This window comes from Euprymna scolopes, chromosome 8 (assembly GCF_053919585.1).
Source record: "Euprymna scolopes isolate OS-2025 chromosome 8, ASM5391958v1, whole genome shotgun sequence".
Classification (NCBI taxonomy): domain Eukaryota; kingdom Metazoa; phylum Mollusca; class Cephalopoda; order Sepiida; family Sepiolidae; genus Euprymna; species Euprymna scolopes.
Window position 1 is genome coordinate 21,788,435 of NC_136489.1, and position 12,918 is coordinate 21,801,352.

The following is a 12,918-nucleotide window of genomic DNA, read 5'->3' on the forward strand; positions in this document are numbered from 1 at the left end:
TGACTAGTAAGAAATAAAACATTGATCAGGATTAAATATTAAAATCAATTAGAAATATAATTTTTATATATTTTTTAGAATATAGATCAATATTTCTCTGACAAAACAGAATTAATTATGTACATACCTTCTTTAGTAAGATTGTTATTAACTTCAATGAAATAGGGAGGACTGTCTTTACTGTATACATAGGGAGATAATAAATAAACACTGTAAATGAAGCAAAATGGAAAACTATTTGTTATTGAAATGTATTCGAAGTGTTTATGCCAATTTTTAAAAAAAAATAACTGATCATAAAAATATAAGACAGTTTCCAAGGACAAAGTTATTTTACAATTATCTCTACCTCAAACTGGTGGCACCTGGTATTCTCAAGTTGTCACTTACTGGTGCTCTTCTAGAACCAGTCGTTGTGTCACATTGTTGTTACATACAAACATTGGAAAAAATAAAAATCCGTGTTGGCATTTTTTTTTTTTTTTTTTAACAAAAGTTTCTATTACCGTTACTTTTCTGTCCTGACCCCATCATCCATCTCGCCTGGTATACACTTTTCTTCTTCCTCTGACCGCATACCGGCCACAACTGGCCCATTCTTATCCTCAACTTTACACATCCATTTTCTTTGGCGTCGACTTTCTTTCTCTCCAACCATGTGATGTATTATTTCTCGTTTCCTTTTTTTTTTTCTCTGGCATACTTCCTAATTTGCATATGTGCCATTTTTGGCTACTGCTGCTGCTAATTTCTTCGCAAGCCAGCCATCCTTCGCTGCTGCTGCTATTTCCCCATGCACTCATATACATTATGTTATAATTGGGATGAGGGGAGATAACTCAATTTTACTGGATCATTAATTTTTTGGTTTCATATGAGAATTTAGGATGCTGAAACCAACTCAACTTCAATGAATTGTAAGAAAAGAAAGATGTGACTAGTTTTTTGTTTAAACAAAAACATGAAAACATTACAAAAGAAAAGGAATTTTTATTAAAGAAAACTGTGACGCGCCTATTTCATTTTTTTTGACTACTTTTTTAATTATAAAATAAATTTTTTTTATTAAAATATAAAATAGTTTATTATAAAAAGTGAACGTGTCTGTGTGTGTACATTTCCCGATGCAATATCTCTGTCAATTTTAAGTCTACAGACTCGAAATTTGATATACAGGGTACTGAGATTTGGGAAAATCTTTGTGATGGGTTTTCATCCACAAATTTGGCTGTTAAGGGGTCAAAGTTCAACAATTTGACCGTTGAGAACTCTACCAAACTCCTCTGATAATTTTGGGTCTAAACACTTGAAATTTTAGATATAGGTTCCTTGGACATGGATCTAACTTAATAATTTGATTTGAGCCCAAAACAATAAATTTTAAAGGATCATAATAGGGGTCAAAGTTTAAAAAAATTGACCACTTTTTTTTTTTTTTTTGCTCAACATACACCTCACCTCCAAACATCCGGACAACGCCGGGCTGAAATGCTAGTTATAAAATAAAAATGTCTTTAATAAAATTTATCATTTTTCTTTAACTACTTCTTTTTTGTAATGTTAAAAGATTATGCTTCAAAAAACTTGTTAATAAAAAAAGTAGTTGCGCCACAATTTCCTTTAATAAAGATTGCTATTTTTTTTAATGTTTTCTGTTTAAAAAAAAAAGTAGTTGTGTCCTTTTTTACTTAATTCCTAGAATTGGTTGGTTTTAGTGTCCTAAATTCTCATATGAAAAAAATTAACAAATTTATTAGTAAGATGGAGTTATCCCCCTCAGACCAAGTTCTAGAAAGCACCTATTCATTTAAATATTGATCAGACCAGACTCAATGTTACTTAATTTTGGTGTAAAAGAACACTGTATGGAAACATGTTTTTTTTTTTTTTTCTTTTAGATTATTGTGTTAATGTCTTTTTTGTTTTTATTGCTATTTTTGTGTGAATGTTCAATTTTTTTTTTTAGGCTATGAAGAAGTTCACGTACCTGCTTTGAAGCCAAAACCATTTGATCAAAATGAGGTTAGTATTCAAATATATTTTTTTAATAAAACTTCTATTTAAGTACTAGCAGCGAGACCCGACATTGTCTGGGATTGAATAATGACCAACAAATGTTTCGCACTCCCATATTTTTATTGTCATTGAAATCAATGAAATATCTCATTTTTCAATCAAATCGATTGTGCACTGGGAGGAAGCCTCAAATGCCTTTCTGCAGTGACTTAGTCCACAATACAATTTACAAAAGTCAAGTATCATGGTTGTGCTCTAAACAGAAGCATTTTTTTCAAATGCACACCTGTCATATAAAAGAACCCACTGTTGATTATTTTTTATGCCAGATATTTCGGCTTGTGTGGTAATAAAACTTCTCAAATGCACTTGTGATGTTAGGCTGTGTAAGGTGTTAACTTTACTGAAAATCGCATGTTTCTTCTTCCATCAGATTATTTTGATTATCAATACTTATTGAAGAGATTCTGATACAAAACTTAAGAACCCTACCAGGCACATAAAGTACCTTTGTGTTAAATTTCATAAAATTCGGCCCAGCTGTTTTCAAGTCGATAGGGAATGAATTCACACACACACAATAGTAGAGATAGAGATTTAAAAACAATATTGAAAATTTATAAAATTTAATCATTTGAAAAGAAAATTATTATTATTAATATATTTCTATAAGTGTATTTTATTTGGTAATAATTTGTCTTCTTTCAGACTCTGGTTCCCATTGATCGTCTGCCGAAATATGCCCAACCTGCATTTGAAGGCTTCAAAAGTTTAAATCGTATACAGAGTCGGCTTTTCAAAACAGCTTTGGAATCGTCTGAAAATATATTACTGTGTGCACCCACTGTAAGTTTTTTTGTTTTTTTTTCAGTATTCCTATTTATAGAACAGCAAATATTTTTAAGAAGATTTAAGATGAGAATACTTTTTTTTTTTTACTCACCTTCACCTCAAACAAGGCATATTGCCACTTGAACGTAAGGGGCTACTAATTCGGACCATGCCGAAGAAAAATGAAGATGTTGGTTTACATTGCATTGGAACTTCTGCATATCAGTACAGTTTGGGAAGCAGGTAGCAGGAAGGGAATTCCACAGTCTAGCCGTTCTAGGGAAGAAGCTATTTGAGTAGAAAACTTTCTGACATTTAAGGATCTCAACAGTGAAGGGGTGTGATTTTGTTGCCAAGCGGGTTTGTTGGGGATATTTACATCGAGGGGGTACAAGTGCAATGAGTTCATCAGAGCACATTCCATTAAAATACAGTAGAATACTGTGATACGGTGACCCTAGGATACGTTCTTTTTTTTTTTTTTTTTTTTTCAGGTTATGATGTGGAATACAATGTTTTTTCAGCCCTTGGTTATGGTATTTGCTCTGATGGTGTTATTTGATTATATACATGTGTATTTTATATTGTACTGTATTTTGTTACTAATTTTTAATTACAGTATATCGATAGTCTATGGCTGACTGGGATAGCTTCCGCACATTTATATCAGATCTACCTCTGCGTTCCATGTTTAAAAAGGATGTGTCCTCTTTAGTATCAGACCTGACGGAATGATTGATTGTAGGTATAGACTGTTTCATACCCTCAAAAAAATTCCAACAAAAACCTAACAGCCAGCCGTGGTTCTCTCCGGAATGTGCTGCTGCCATTGCGCATAGAAATCACTTTGCTTCCAACGTAATAGATGTACTGAGACTAAAGCCGCTTTCAGAACTGCCAGCAACCACTGTAAAAAAGTAATAAAGAACGCAAGAGAGTTGTATGCTCAGTCCGTCAAGTTCAAAGTAGCTGAGCAGCGGCTTAGTTCCCACCAGTTTTGGCAAATAGCAAACAGAATCCTGAACAGAAGTGTGGGCTCTATCCCAACTCTCATAAAAGGACCTGAGGTAATCTCGTCAGGATCAGACAAAGCCAAACTCTTTACCAAGAACTTTGCAGCTAATTCTAACCTTTGCGACCAAGGCTGCCAACTTCCAATATTTCCTCCTGTATCATAAAACATGCTATGTGATATACAAATATATGTACGTGATGTTACCAAGCTAATCAAAAACCTTGATTCCAGTAAAGCAACCAGCCCTGACGGTATTCCAATTTTAGTACTCAAAAAACTTCAACCAGAACTTGTGCCCATCCTTACAAAACTGTTTAAACATTGTCTTAAGGAGAATTGCTTCCCGTCACTCTGGAAAATCTCATCAGTATGCCCTATATTTAAGAATTCAGGTGATCGCTCATCTCCCTCACAGTACAGGCCAATAAGTCTCCTGTGCGTCATGAGTAAGTTGCTGGAATCTGAGTTAAATAGAGAAGTAATCAACCATTTGAGCAAAAATAACCTTCTTAGTGACACTCAATATGGTTTCCGTTCTGCTAGATGTGCTTACAGTTATATCTCATAGAATTAGCGAATCTCTCGACGGAGGCTACCTTTCTAGGACAATTGCTCTTGACATAGCAAAGGCCTTTGATAGAGTATGGTTTACTTCACAAGATCTCCAGCTACGGTATAGCTGGAAATGTCTTAATTATTAAATCATTTCTCTCTGACAGGTTCATAAGAGTAGTGGTTGATGGGCAGAAATCAGAAGCTCTTAATATTAATGCTGGAGTCCCTCAGGGGTCCATCCTGGGTCCAACTCTCTTCCTGATCTATATTAATGACCTTCCAAATCACATTCTTACATCATTTGTAGACATCTATGCTGATGACACTACTATCTATGGTAGCACATCTAAGACCGTAAACGACCAAGTTCTCTCCGATTCTCTCTCCTCTGATCTTGAGCAAGTGGTACAATGGGGAAAGAGGTGGCTGGTTACTTTTAATGCATCTAAAACCAAGCTTTTATTTTTACATCATCAACGCTTTAATCCCCATCTGGCATCAATTGAAATGAATGACTCTCGTCTTGGGGAGGCCTCATGTTTTGACAAGCTTCTGGGCTTGACCTTTACTCCTGATCTTAAATGGAACACATACATTAAATCTGTTGCCAAGGCCGCTGGAAAAACGGTCTTCTTGTGACAACGACCGGTTCTACACATGCGGCAGATGACGTCATGACCTGATTTACTTTAAATAGTTGAAAAACCGAACAAATTGACTAAGTTTCATGTACGTCGCGTTAGCTCAGTTGATAAGCGCGTTGGTTCGTTATTTAAACGTTTTGGGTTCGAATCATGGTGTGAGATGTCTTCTTTTTTTTTCTTTTTTTTTTTTTTTTTTTTTTTTTTTTTTCAATTTTTTAAATTCAAATATTGAACCAGTGTTATTTAAGCCATTTTTCATGTAACGTTCATTTTTTTTTTTTTTTTTTTTTTTTTTTTTACTTCGCTTATCCACCCCCGACCACACACCCAAAAACACCCGGGTACCCACCAATTTTTTTAATTTTAATATCGAAACAGGCTTATTTAAGTCATTTTTCACGTGTTCGTTTTTCCGTTTTCATCGTTCGTTTGCCTTACGTTAGTTTTTTTTTTTTTCAATGTTTTTATCCCCCCCCCCAAGAATGAGTTACTGAAAGATGTTTGAATTTGTTTAAATAAGAACCAAATTGACAGGTGCTCGCACGGAAGTCGTCGAACGTTACGACGACGACGACGTAAGCATTGTTATAAGCGAAGTAAAAAAAGAAAACAACGTTAAAAATTAAGCGGGGGGGGTAATCAAAACATTGAGGAAAAAAACAAAAAAAACTAACGTAAGGCAAACGAATGATGTTGAATGTAAAAATCGAAAAAACAAAAAAAAACAGAAAAACGAACATGTGAAAAATGGCTTAAATAAGCCTGTTTTGATATTAAAATTTAAAAAATCGGTGGATACCCGGGTGTTTTTAGGTGTGTGGTCGGGGGTGGGTAAGTAAAGTAAAAAAAAAAAACAGAAAAACGAACGTTACGTGAAAAATGGTTTTATAAAATAATCACATCTTTTGAATAGTTATATAAAATTGTTTACGATAATGGGGAAATGTGTAAAAAAAAAATATATATATATATATATATATATATATATATATATATATATATATATATATATATATATTGTAGATGAGAATGTTTTGTTTCTGAATTTTTTTTTTAGATGAGGATAATTCGTTTTATGTTGTATTATTTGGACTACTGTTCTGAAGAAGGTTGGGAGCTACTGGCCAAAATGTTGTGAAAATAACACCAAGATGAAAATGGTAATCCAAATAATAGAATCTATAATTGTTTCATAACTGCAAGTTATCAAGTGTTATCCATTCTATACTTTTACAATTTAAAAAAAATCTTATAAATCGTTTTCACATATTAAAAATAAGTGGATTCCACTGGAGAAAAGAGGGAGAACAAATAGTGTTAACTATTATGTATTTTTACCATTTAAAAAAAATCTTATAAATTGTTTCCACATGTTAAAATTAGGTGGGTATTTTTATTCTAATGCTTTTTATATAAATTATGTCATTTTTTTTTTAAACAAATTGTGTTCTATAAACTTTTATGTACTTTTAACTGTTAGTAACTCAAAAGTGTTGACATGCTATAAAACAGACATCCCCAAATCTTTTTTCCATCCTTTTTTCTCCAGGGAGCTGGTAAGACAAATGTTGCTTTGCTTTGTATGTTGAGAGAAATTGGTAAACACATCAATTCAGATGGAACCATCAACACTGATGAATTCAAGATAATCTACATTGCACCAATGAAATCTTTAGTACAAGAAATGGTGGGAAACTTCACCGAGGTATGACATCTAATCCCTTTTTTGTTTTTATTACACATCATTAGCATTTTTTAATTTAAAATGTAAAAGGTTATAGACTACAATATTTACATTGAATTTACAGAATAAGGACATTGCTATCATCGTAATTTTCTGAACAGCTTACGTAAAACATTAGAAAGGGCGGAACAAAAGTTTCGTGATTTTTTTTAACACAGAAATGTTGGCCAAATTTTATGAAAAATATATCCTCTTATTTCTGAGAAAATGAAAAATATGAAAATGATATTCGTTTTATTGTTATGAAGAAAATACAATGAATAATTATTGAACAATTTTTATGAAACTTAATTAAAATCAAGCAAAAAAAAAAAACAATCATTTTAAGGTAAGTTTTATGAATAAATACTTATTTTTTAAGTAATAAATAACTGATAGCAAAAACATTTTAATTTTTTGATAGGTTTTTTTTTTTTTTTTTTTTTTTTTTTTTAAGATTTTTTTTTTTTCAAATCAAGATAAATATTTATTTCATTTTTGCTACCAATGATAGCAAATAAATGTTTTCTTAAATGATGTTAGCTGTTATGATTTTATTGAGTCAGCATTTTGGCACAGTTCAGCATTTTATTTAAACTGCCCAGAAAATTCTAACAATAGCATGCACCTTATTCTGCATAAATACAAATAAAAAATAAAAGCTTTCTGGTTCTTGTCCGGAATTCCCCTTATATTAAAAAAAAAAAAAAAAAAGTCTGTGATGTATATAATCATGATAGGATGAAAATATATTCTAAAAATCACATAAATTGATTTAGTTTTATTTTCAACTAAAAAAATAAAATTTTATGAGTAAAATGAATGTTTGTCTCACGTGAGCATCTGAAAATCATTTCAAGAAACAAGGGAAATAACTCAGTAGTAATTCAAACTTGCAAGATTTCCATTAATCTTTTAAAAATGATTTTTTGTAATAAAAATAAAACTACTTTAGATGTAAAAAGTGTAATGCATTCTAGGTCATCATGGAAGTTTTATATAAAACCCTACTCTCCCCAGTGTTTCACTTCTACTTGTGCAACTACTCTTGCTCAAAGGCAGCATGCATTCTGCAGACTTACCTGACATAAGTCCAGTACAAATAGATAGAAGTATATAGAATCTAGAAATAATTGTAAGCCAAGAGAAAGCATACCAAAATCACCAGCAAACGCATTGAGTCGCACAAATTAGGAACTTGCGATTTCTGGAAAATTTATCTGTGTGGTAAATAATGGGCAATCAACAATTTTCCTACTATCTAACAATCATGACATTGTTTGTATAGCAACTGAGACACATAAAACACTCCTACCTAAATTTCCCTTGTCAAATATTAGCTACACTTGATCATATGAAAATCACCCTTTCTCATCTGATATAAAAAACCTAGTCATCTCAAAGGTGTGTGGGTCTGATCTCATCTCTGCTATACTAATGAAAAAAATACTCTACTGAAATTGCTCCAGTTCTCTTCAAACTCTATAACGAATACTTTACCGAATTTTGTTTCTCTGAAAAATTGTTTTCAAGATTTCTGGAAGAAGGTAAAAAATCCTGCAAGCAAGCAATCCAAGCAATGAAGGAAACCATTAGAGTAGAAAAATCTTCTGGCATTTAGAGACCTTTACAGTGAAGGGGTGTGATTTTGCTGCTAGTCAGATGGGTTGGGGGTACTTAAATTGAGGGGGGATTCAATTTTATGTATTTATATTTGTGTTTATATAAATATCTCTTAAAAGTCCTAAAGTGTTACATTTAAAAGCTAAGTGCATAAAGGGTCTTTTTGCTTAGAAAAAACTATTCATTCTGAAGTTATAAACAAAAATTCTATGTATTTTCAAGATCTGCATAGAATTCATTAAAATTTTCATATTTGTTTATTTAGATATCTCCTAAACCAAGAGTCCTAAAGTTCATTGGAGCACAGTCTGTGAAAGTATTTGTAAAATAAGCACATAGATGCAGCAATGTGACGGGTAGAGATTTGCAACCAGTGTAGAATCTATTGAAGTAGGAATTTGTTTTTGCACTCTGTTCAAGAAGTGTAACAAAGCCACTGACAAATATGCAAATGTTAAAACCATTGCGCGAGTGTGACATCCCAGAAATAAATGGATATTTTTTTATTTTTTTTTTTTTACATTTTCACCCCAAACAAGGCGCATTGCCACTTTGGTGTAGGGGGGCTACTATCAGGGGCAGCAACTACTGGGGCAATATGTTGGGATTTGGGCAGCAAGATGTCGGTTCACGTTGCACTTGAACTTCTGCATGTCAGTACGGTTGGGGAAGCAGGGATCCGGTAGGGAATTCCAAAGTCTAGCTGTCATGAGGAAGAAACTACTGGAGTAGAAGGCTCTATTATATCTAGGGATCTCTACTGTGAAGGAGTGGGATTTAGCTGCTTGTCGGGAGTATTTACATCGAGGGGGCACAAGTGCTTGCAGTTCGTCACTTGTAGAAAAGGCAAAGGGATGCAACATTTCGTCGATGAGACAGAGGCTGAAGCTTAGATGACATTTCAGGACCTATCAGATTGGCGACTCTCTTTTGAACCTTGTCTAGGAGCGAGAGACTAGTGGTAGATGCACCAGCCCAAATGTGACAACAATACAACAATGGTGGCCTTATAGAGGTACAGGATACTTCCGGGTGTTAGTAGTTTTCTAGCACGGTAGAGAGAGCCTACCTTCTTTGCAGGGGCCCTGGCAATGCTTTCAATGTAATTGTTCCAACTCATGTTTCCTGTGAACGTTAGGCCAAGCAGTTTGAAAGATGTACTCTCAAATAAAGAGTCACTGGCCATTGCTATTGGTGGCAGAGAAGGTTTCTTGTAGTTATTGAAGGAAACCAGTTTAGTCTTGGCAGTATTGAATGTGACCATCCATTTATGTCCTCATTCCATTACAGATCGGAGGTCATCCTCTAGTGCTTCTGCCATTTCCTTAGATATGTGTTCATTTGTTTTCCTGTCGTGTCTGTTATAGAGCGTGGTGTCGTCAGCATATATACCCATCTCACAGGCAATTTTGTCAGGGAGGTCATTTATGAATATTAGGAATAACAGAGGTCCCAGGATAGACCCCTGAGACACTTTCCGCATTTATATTGTATTGTTTAGATTTACTTGCATATGCGTGAGAGAAAAAAGTGAAGGAACTGATTTACCTTGTCACCGCTTTCAGTAGCACTATGCCAGAAGTTAGGAAGTATGTTAACTGACTATAACCTTAAGATGTAAGAATCATGTTACAGAGGGACTATTTTATATATACAGGGTGTCCCAAAAGAAGCTGACGGATTTTAAATTTGATTAACTTCCTCAATATTTAAGTTATGCTTTCCAATTTTCATATGTATGTAGATGAGCCTTTCCGTGATTTTTTTGCGATAAAGTAAGATATCATAGTCTACTTATTCTAATTTTATTTACACAACTTAATCTAGGGTATGTTTTTCACAAGGTCTAATTTTAGTTATGAAAAATGATGTTACTCAGATGTCCACTATTTTCATTTTCGCACTCTTGTACGCTGCAGGGCATTGTCCAGCACATCACTTAATGTTTCAGGGCTTATGGTCCTAATTTCTTCCTCTATATTGTTTTAAGGGGATTTATTGTGGCTGGTTTGTTTGCATATACCCGCTCTTTGAGTTAACCCCAAAGGAAGGAATCTGCACATGTGAGATCTGGTGAGCAGGGTGGTCAATTTATCTCACAGCCACCAGAAATTATTCAGTTGCCGAATATGTCCTGGAGCAGGTTTAATGTTTCTCGTGCCGTATGCGCCATTGTACTGTCCTGCTGGAACAACATTGATCAAGAGACCCCAATTTGACTTGATCTCCTTCTTACTGATGTGGATGGATCCTCGGCCACAATCTCTGCTAATCTCTGACGATTCTCATCACTTCTTGCCGTACGGGGTCTATCAGATTTAGGGAGGTCACATACAGACCCTTGCTCATGAAATCGAGCCACCATAGCTTTTATTGCATTGGGAGTACGGGAATTTCTTGTGTTGAAGTTTTGTCGAAATTCTTTTTTAGTTTCTGATATTGACTCATTCAACCGAAAATACGACTCTACGATAAATATCCGTTCCTCGGTAGTGTAACGACTCATGATGACCTTGGAAGGGTTACTCTAGATGATCTGAAAAAATAAAAGAAAAATGTAAAAAAATTTAAGAAAGTTATGATTTTTCTTTTCTTTTTTTTTTTTTTTTTTTTTTTTTTTTAACCATCAGCTTCTTTTGGGACACCCTGTAGATCTCCTTTCCTCTGATCTCCTCCAAACCATGCAAAGTATCCCTTTTATCTCTGAGAAACAATGTCTGTCTTAAATATTTGCTTTATGAAAATCTAGTTATTATTACCATTTTATTATTAGTATCATTTTCTTTATATTTTAATTGAATAGAGGTTGAAATCATATGGCTTAAAAGTAGCTGAATTGACCGGTGACCACCAACTGACCAAGGAACAGATAACAGCCACTCAAGTGATTGTGTGTACACCGGAGAAGTGGGATATTATTACAAGAAAAGGAGGAGAACGAACATACACTCAGACGGTTCGGCTTATGATATTTGTGAGTATCCTTTCTCTTTTAGCATTTTCATGCATGTGTATAAAGTGAATATCTTTTCTTTTTTTTTTCAATCATCAATTGATGATGATGAAACATACGCAGAGTTTGTGTCGTATGAAGCTCACTCATGCTTGTATATTGTAGAAGAGTTTTGGTTGCTTCTTTAGACTTGTACTTATTTAGGAAAACAAAAATGAAAGAAAAACCTGTTTGGTGTACCGATTTGTGATGGAATAGAGATGTTATCTTCCAAAAAATCACAAAAATTGATCAAGTATATATTTTTTATCGAGTATATATTTAAAAAAAAAAAATCAAATTTTTATGATTTTTTTAGAGATTAGATATTTTTAGCAACTATTGATGAGCAGTTGCTTTTAAAGAGGTTGTTATTGTGGGTGGGTTAACCAGGTATGAATTTTGAATTCAATCAAATATGGCAGTTGGTTTCTAATGCATTGAAAAGTCATAAAAGTGATTTTCTTAAATAATAAACTACTTGATCAAATTATGTGATTTTTGGAATGTGCCATCTTTGTTCAGTGATGGGTATGTAAATCATAAAGACTTTTCTGCATTTTTTTTACTAAAAAATTTTTGAAGCTAAATAAGCATGAAGTTTTGATTGTAATATGAGGCATTCCATCTTGTCGCTCGACTCTTGAGGATCGCAATATATAAGAATGAACGAAAGTTAAATGGTTTTATTGATATAAAACTTTGAAAGAATATTTCAAGTTGTAAGCCATTTTAGTTTTAGAAGCAAAGAGAATAGTTTCCTGTTGGATAGCTAATCCTTAGAAGTTCTGAAGAGCAAAGTTCTTTCTCATGTGAAAAACGAAAAGTATGTGCAGAACTCTTTGTTTCATTTTCCTTTAGTTGGAGTTCTTCGAAATCAAGGGGCTCCCTACCTGGGACTAACACTTAAATTTCTCTGAGATACATAGATATTTGAATGTTTCATTAAAATTCTTTATCTCTCAAACACTGAGTAAAGAAGTTTAGAACATTATTTTCTTCTCTTTAATTGACCATTTTAATATATTATAGTATATCTTTCTTTTCGTCTCTTGGTTTTATTAGATTCTAGTTGAAGAATTCATCTAGTTTAGTAGAGTATCTAGCTCTGTATTGCTATGGAGTGATTCTGGTTTCTGATTGGTTGGTAGCAGAGCATCTTTCCATTTGATTGGTCAATTCCTATCAATAGAACCTTCCATTTTTCTGTAATTACACCTTATTTTATTATACCAAAAATATTGCAACAGAATATGAGTTGATTTCTTTATTAATTTTTCTTAAAGAGAATGTCTTACATATAATTAATAGCCTTATGTTGGATAGTAATTACATCAACTAGTGTTAATCCTACCAAGAGTTGAATTAACTGCAGGTAAAAAGTGACATGAAGTTTGGGAAATAATTCAATTTCCATGAAAAATAACAATAAGAGATGACTTGAAGGTTAAATATGGAGTAATAGGTCAAAGTAGAGTGAAAACCAAGAATCATCAGGATATGACGGTGTTGACAGAAG

At 33.4% G+C, this 12,918-nt stretch overlaps 1 protein-coding gene across 2 annotated transcripts in view; it reads left to right on the plus strand.

The window, feature by feature from the left end:
• The window catches only part of LOC145283504 (U5 small nuclear ribonucleoprotein 200 kDa helicase-like), a 137,135-nt gene that overhangs the window by 32,710 nt on the left and 91,507 nt on the right, over positions 1-12,918 (plus strand). For both annotated transcript variants that reach the window (XM_080132336.1, XM_080132337.1), the window contains exons 11-14: positions 1,967-2,022; positions 2,725-2,862; positions 6,611-6,766; positions 11,211-11,381. In XM_080132336.1, coding sequence (XP_079988462.1) covers positions 1,967-2,022; positions 2,725-2,862; positions 6,611-6,766; positions 11,211-11,381 — 521 coding nt within the window. The remainder of the gene's footprint in view (positions 1-1,966; positions 2,023-2,724; positions 2,863-6,610; positions 6,767-11,210; positions 11,382-12,918) is intronic.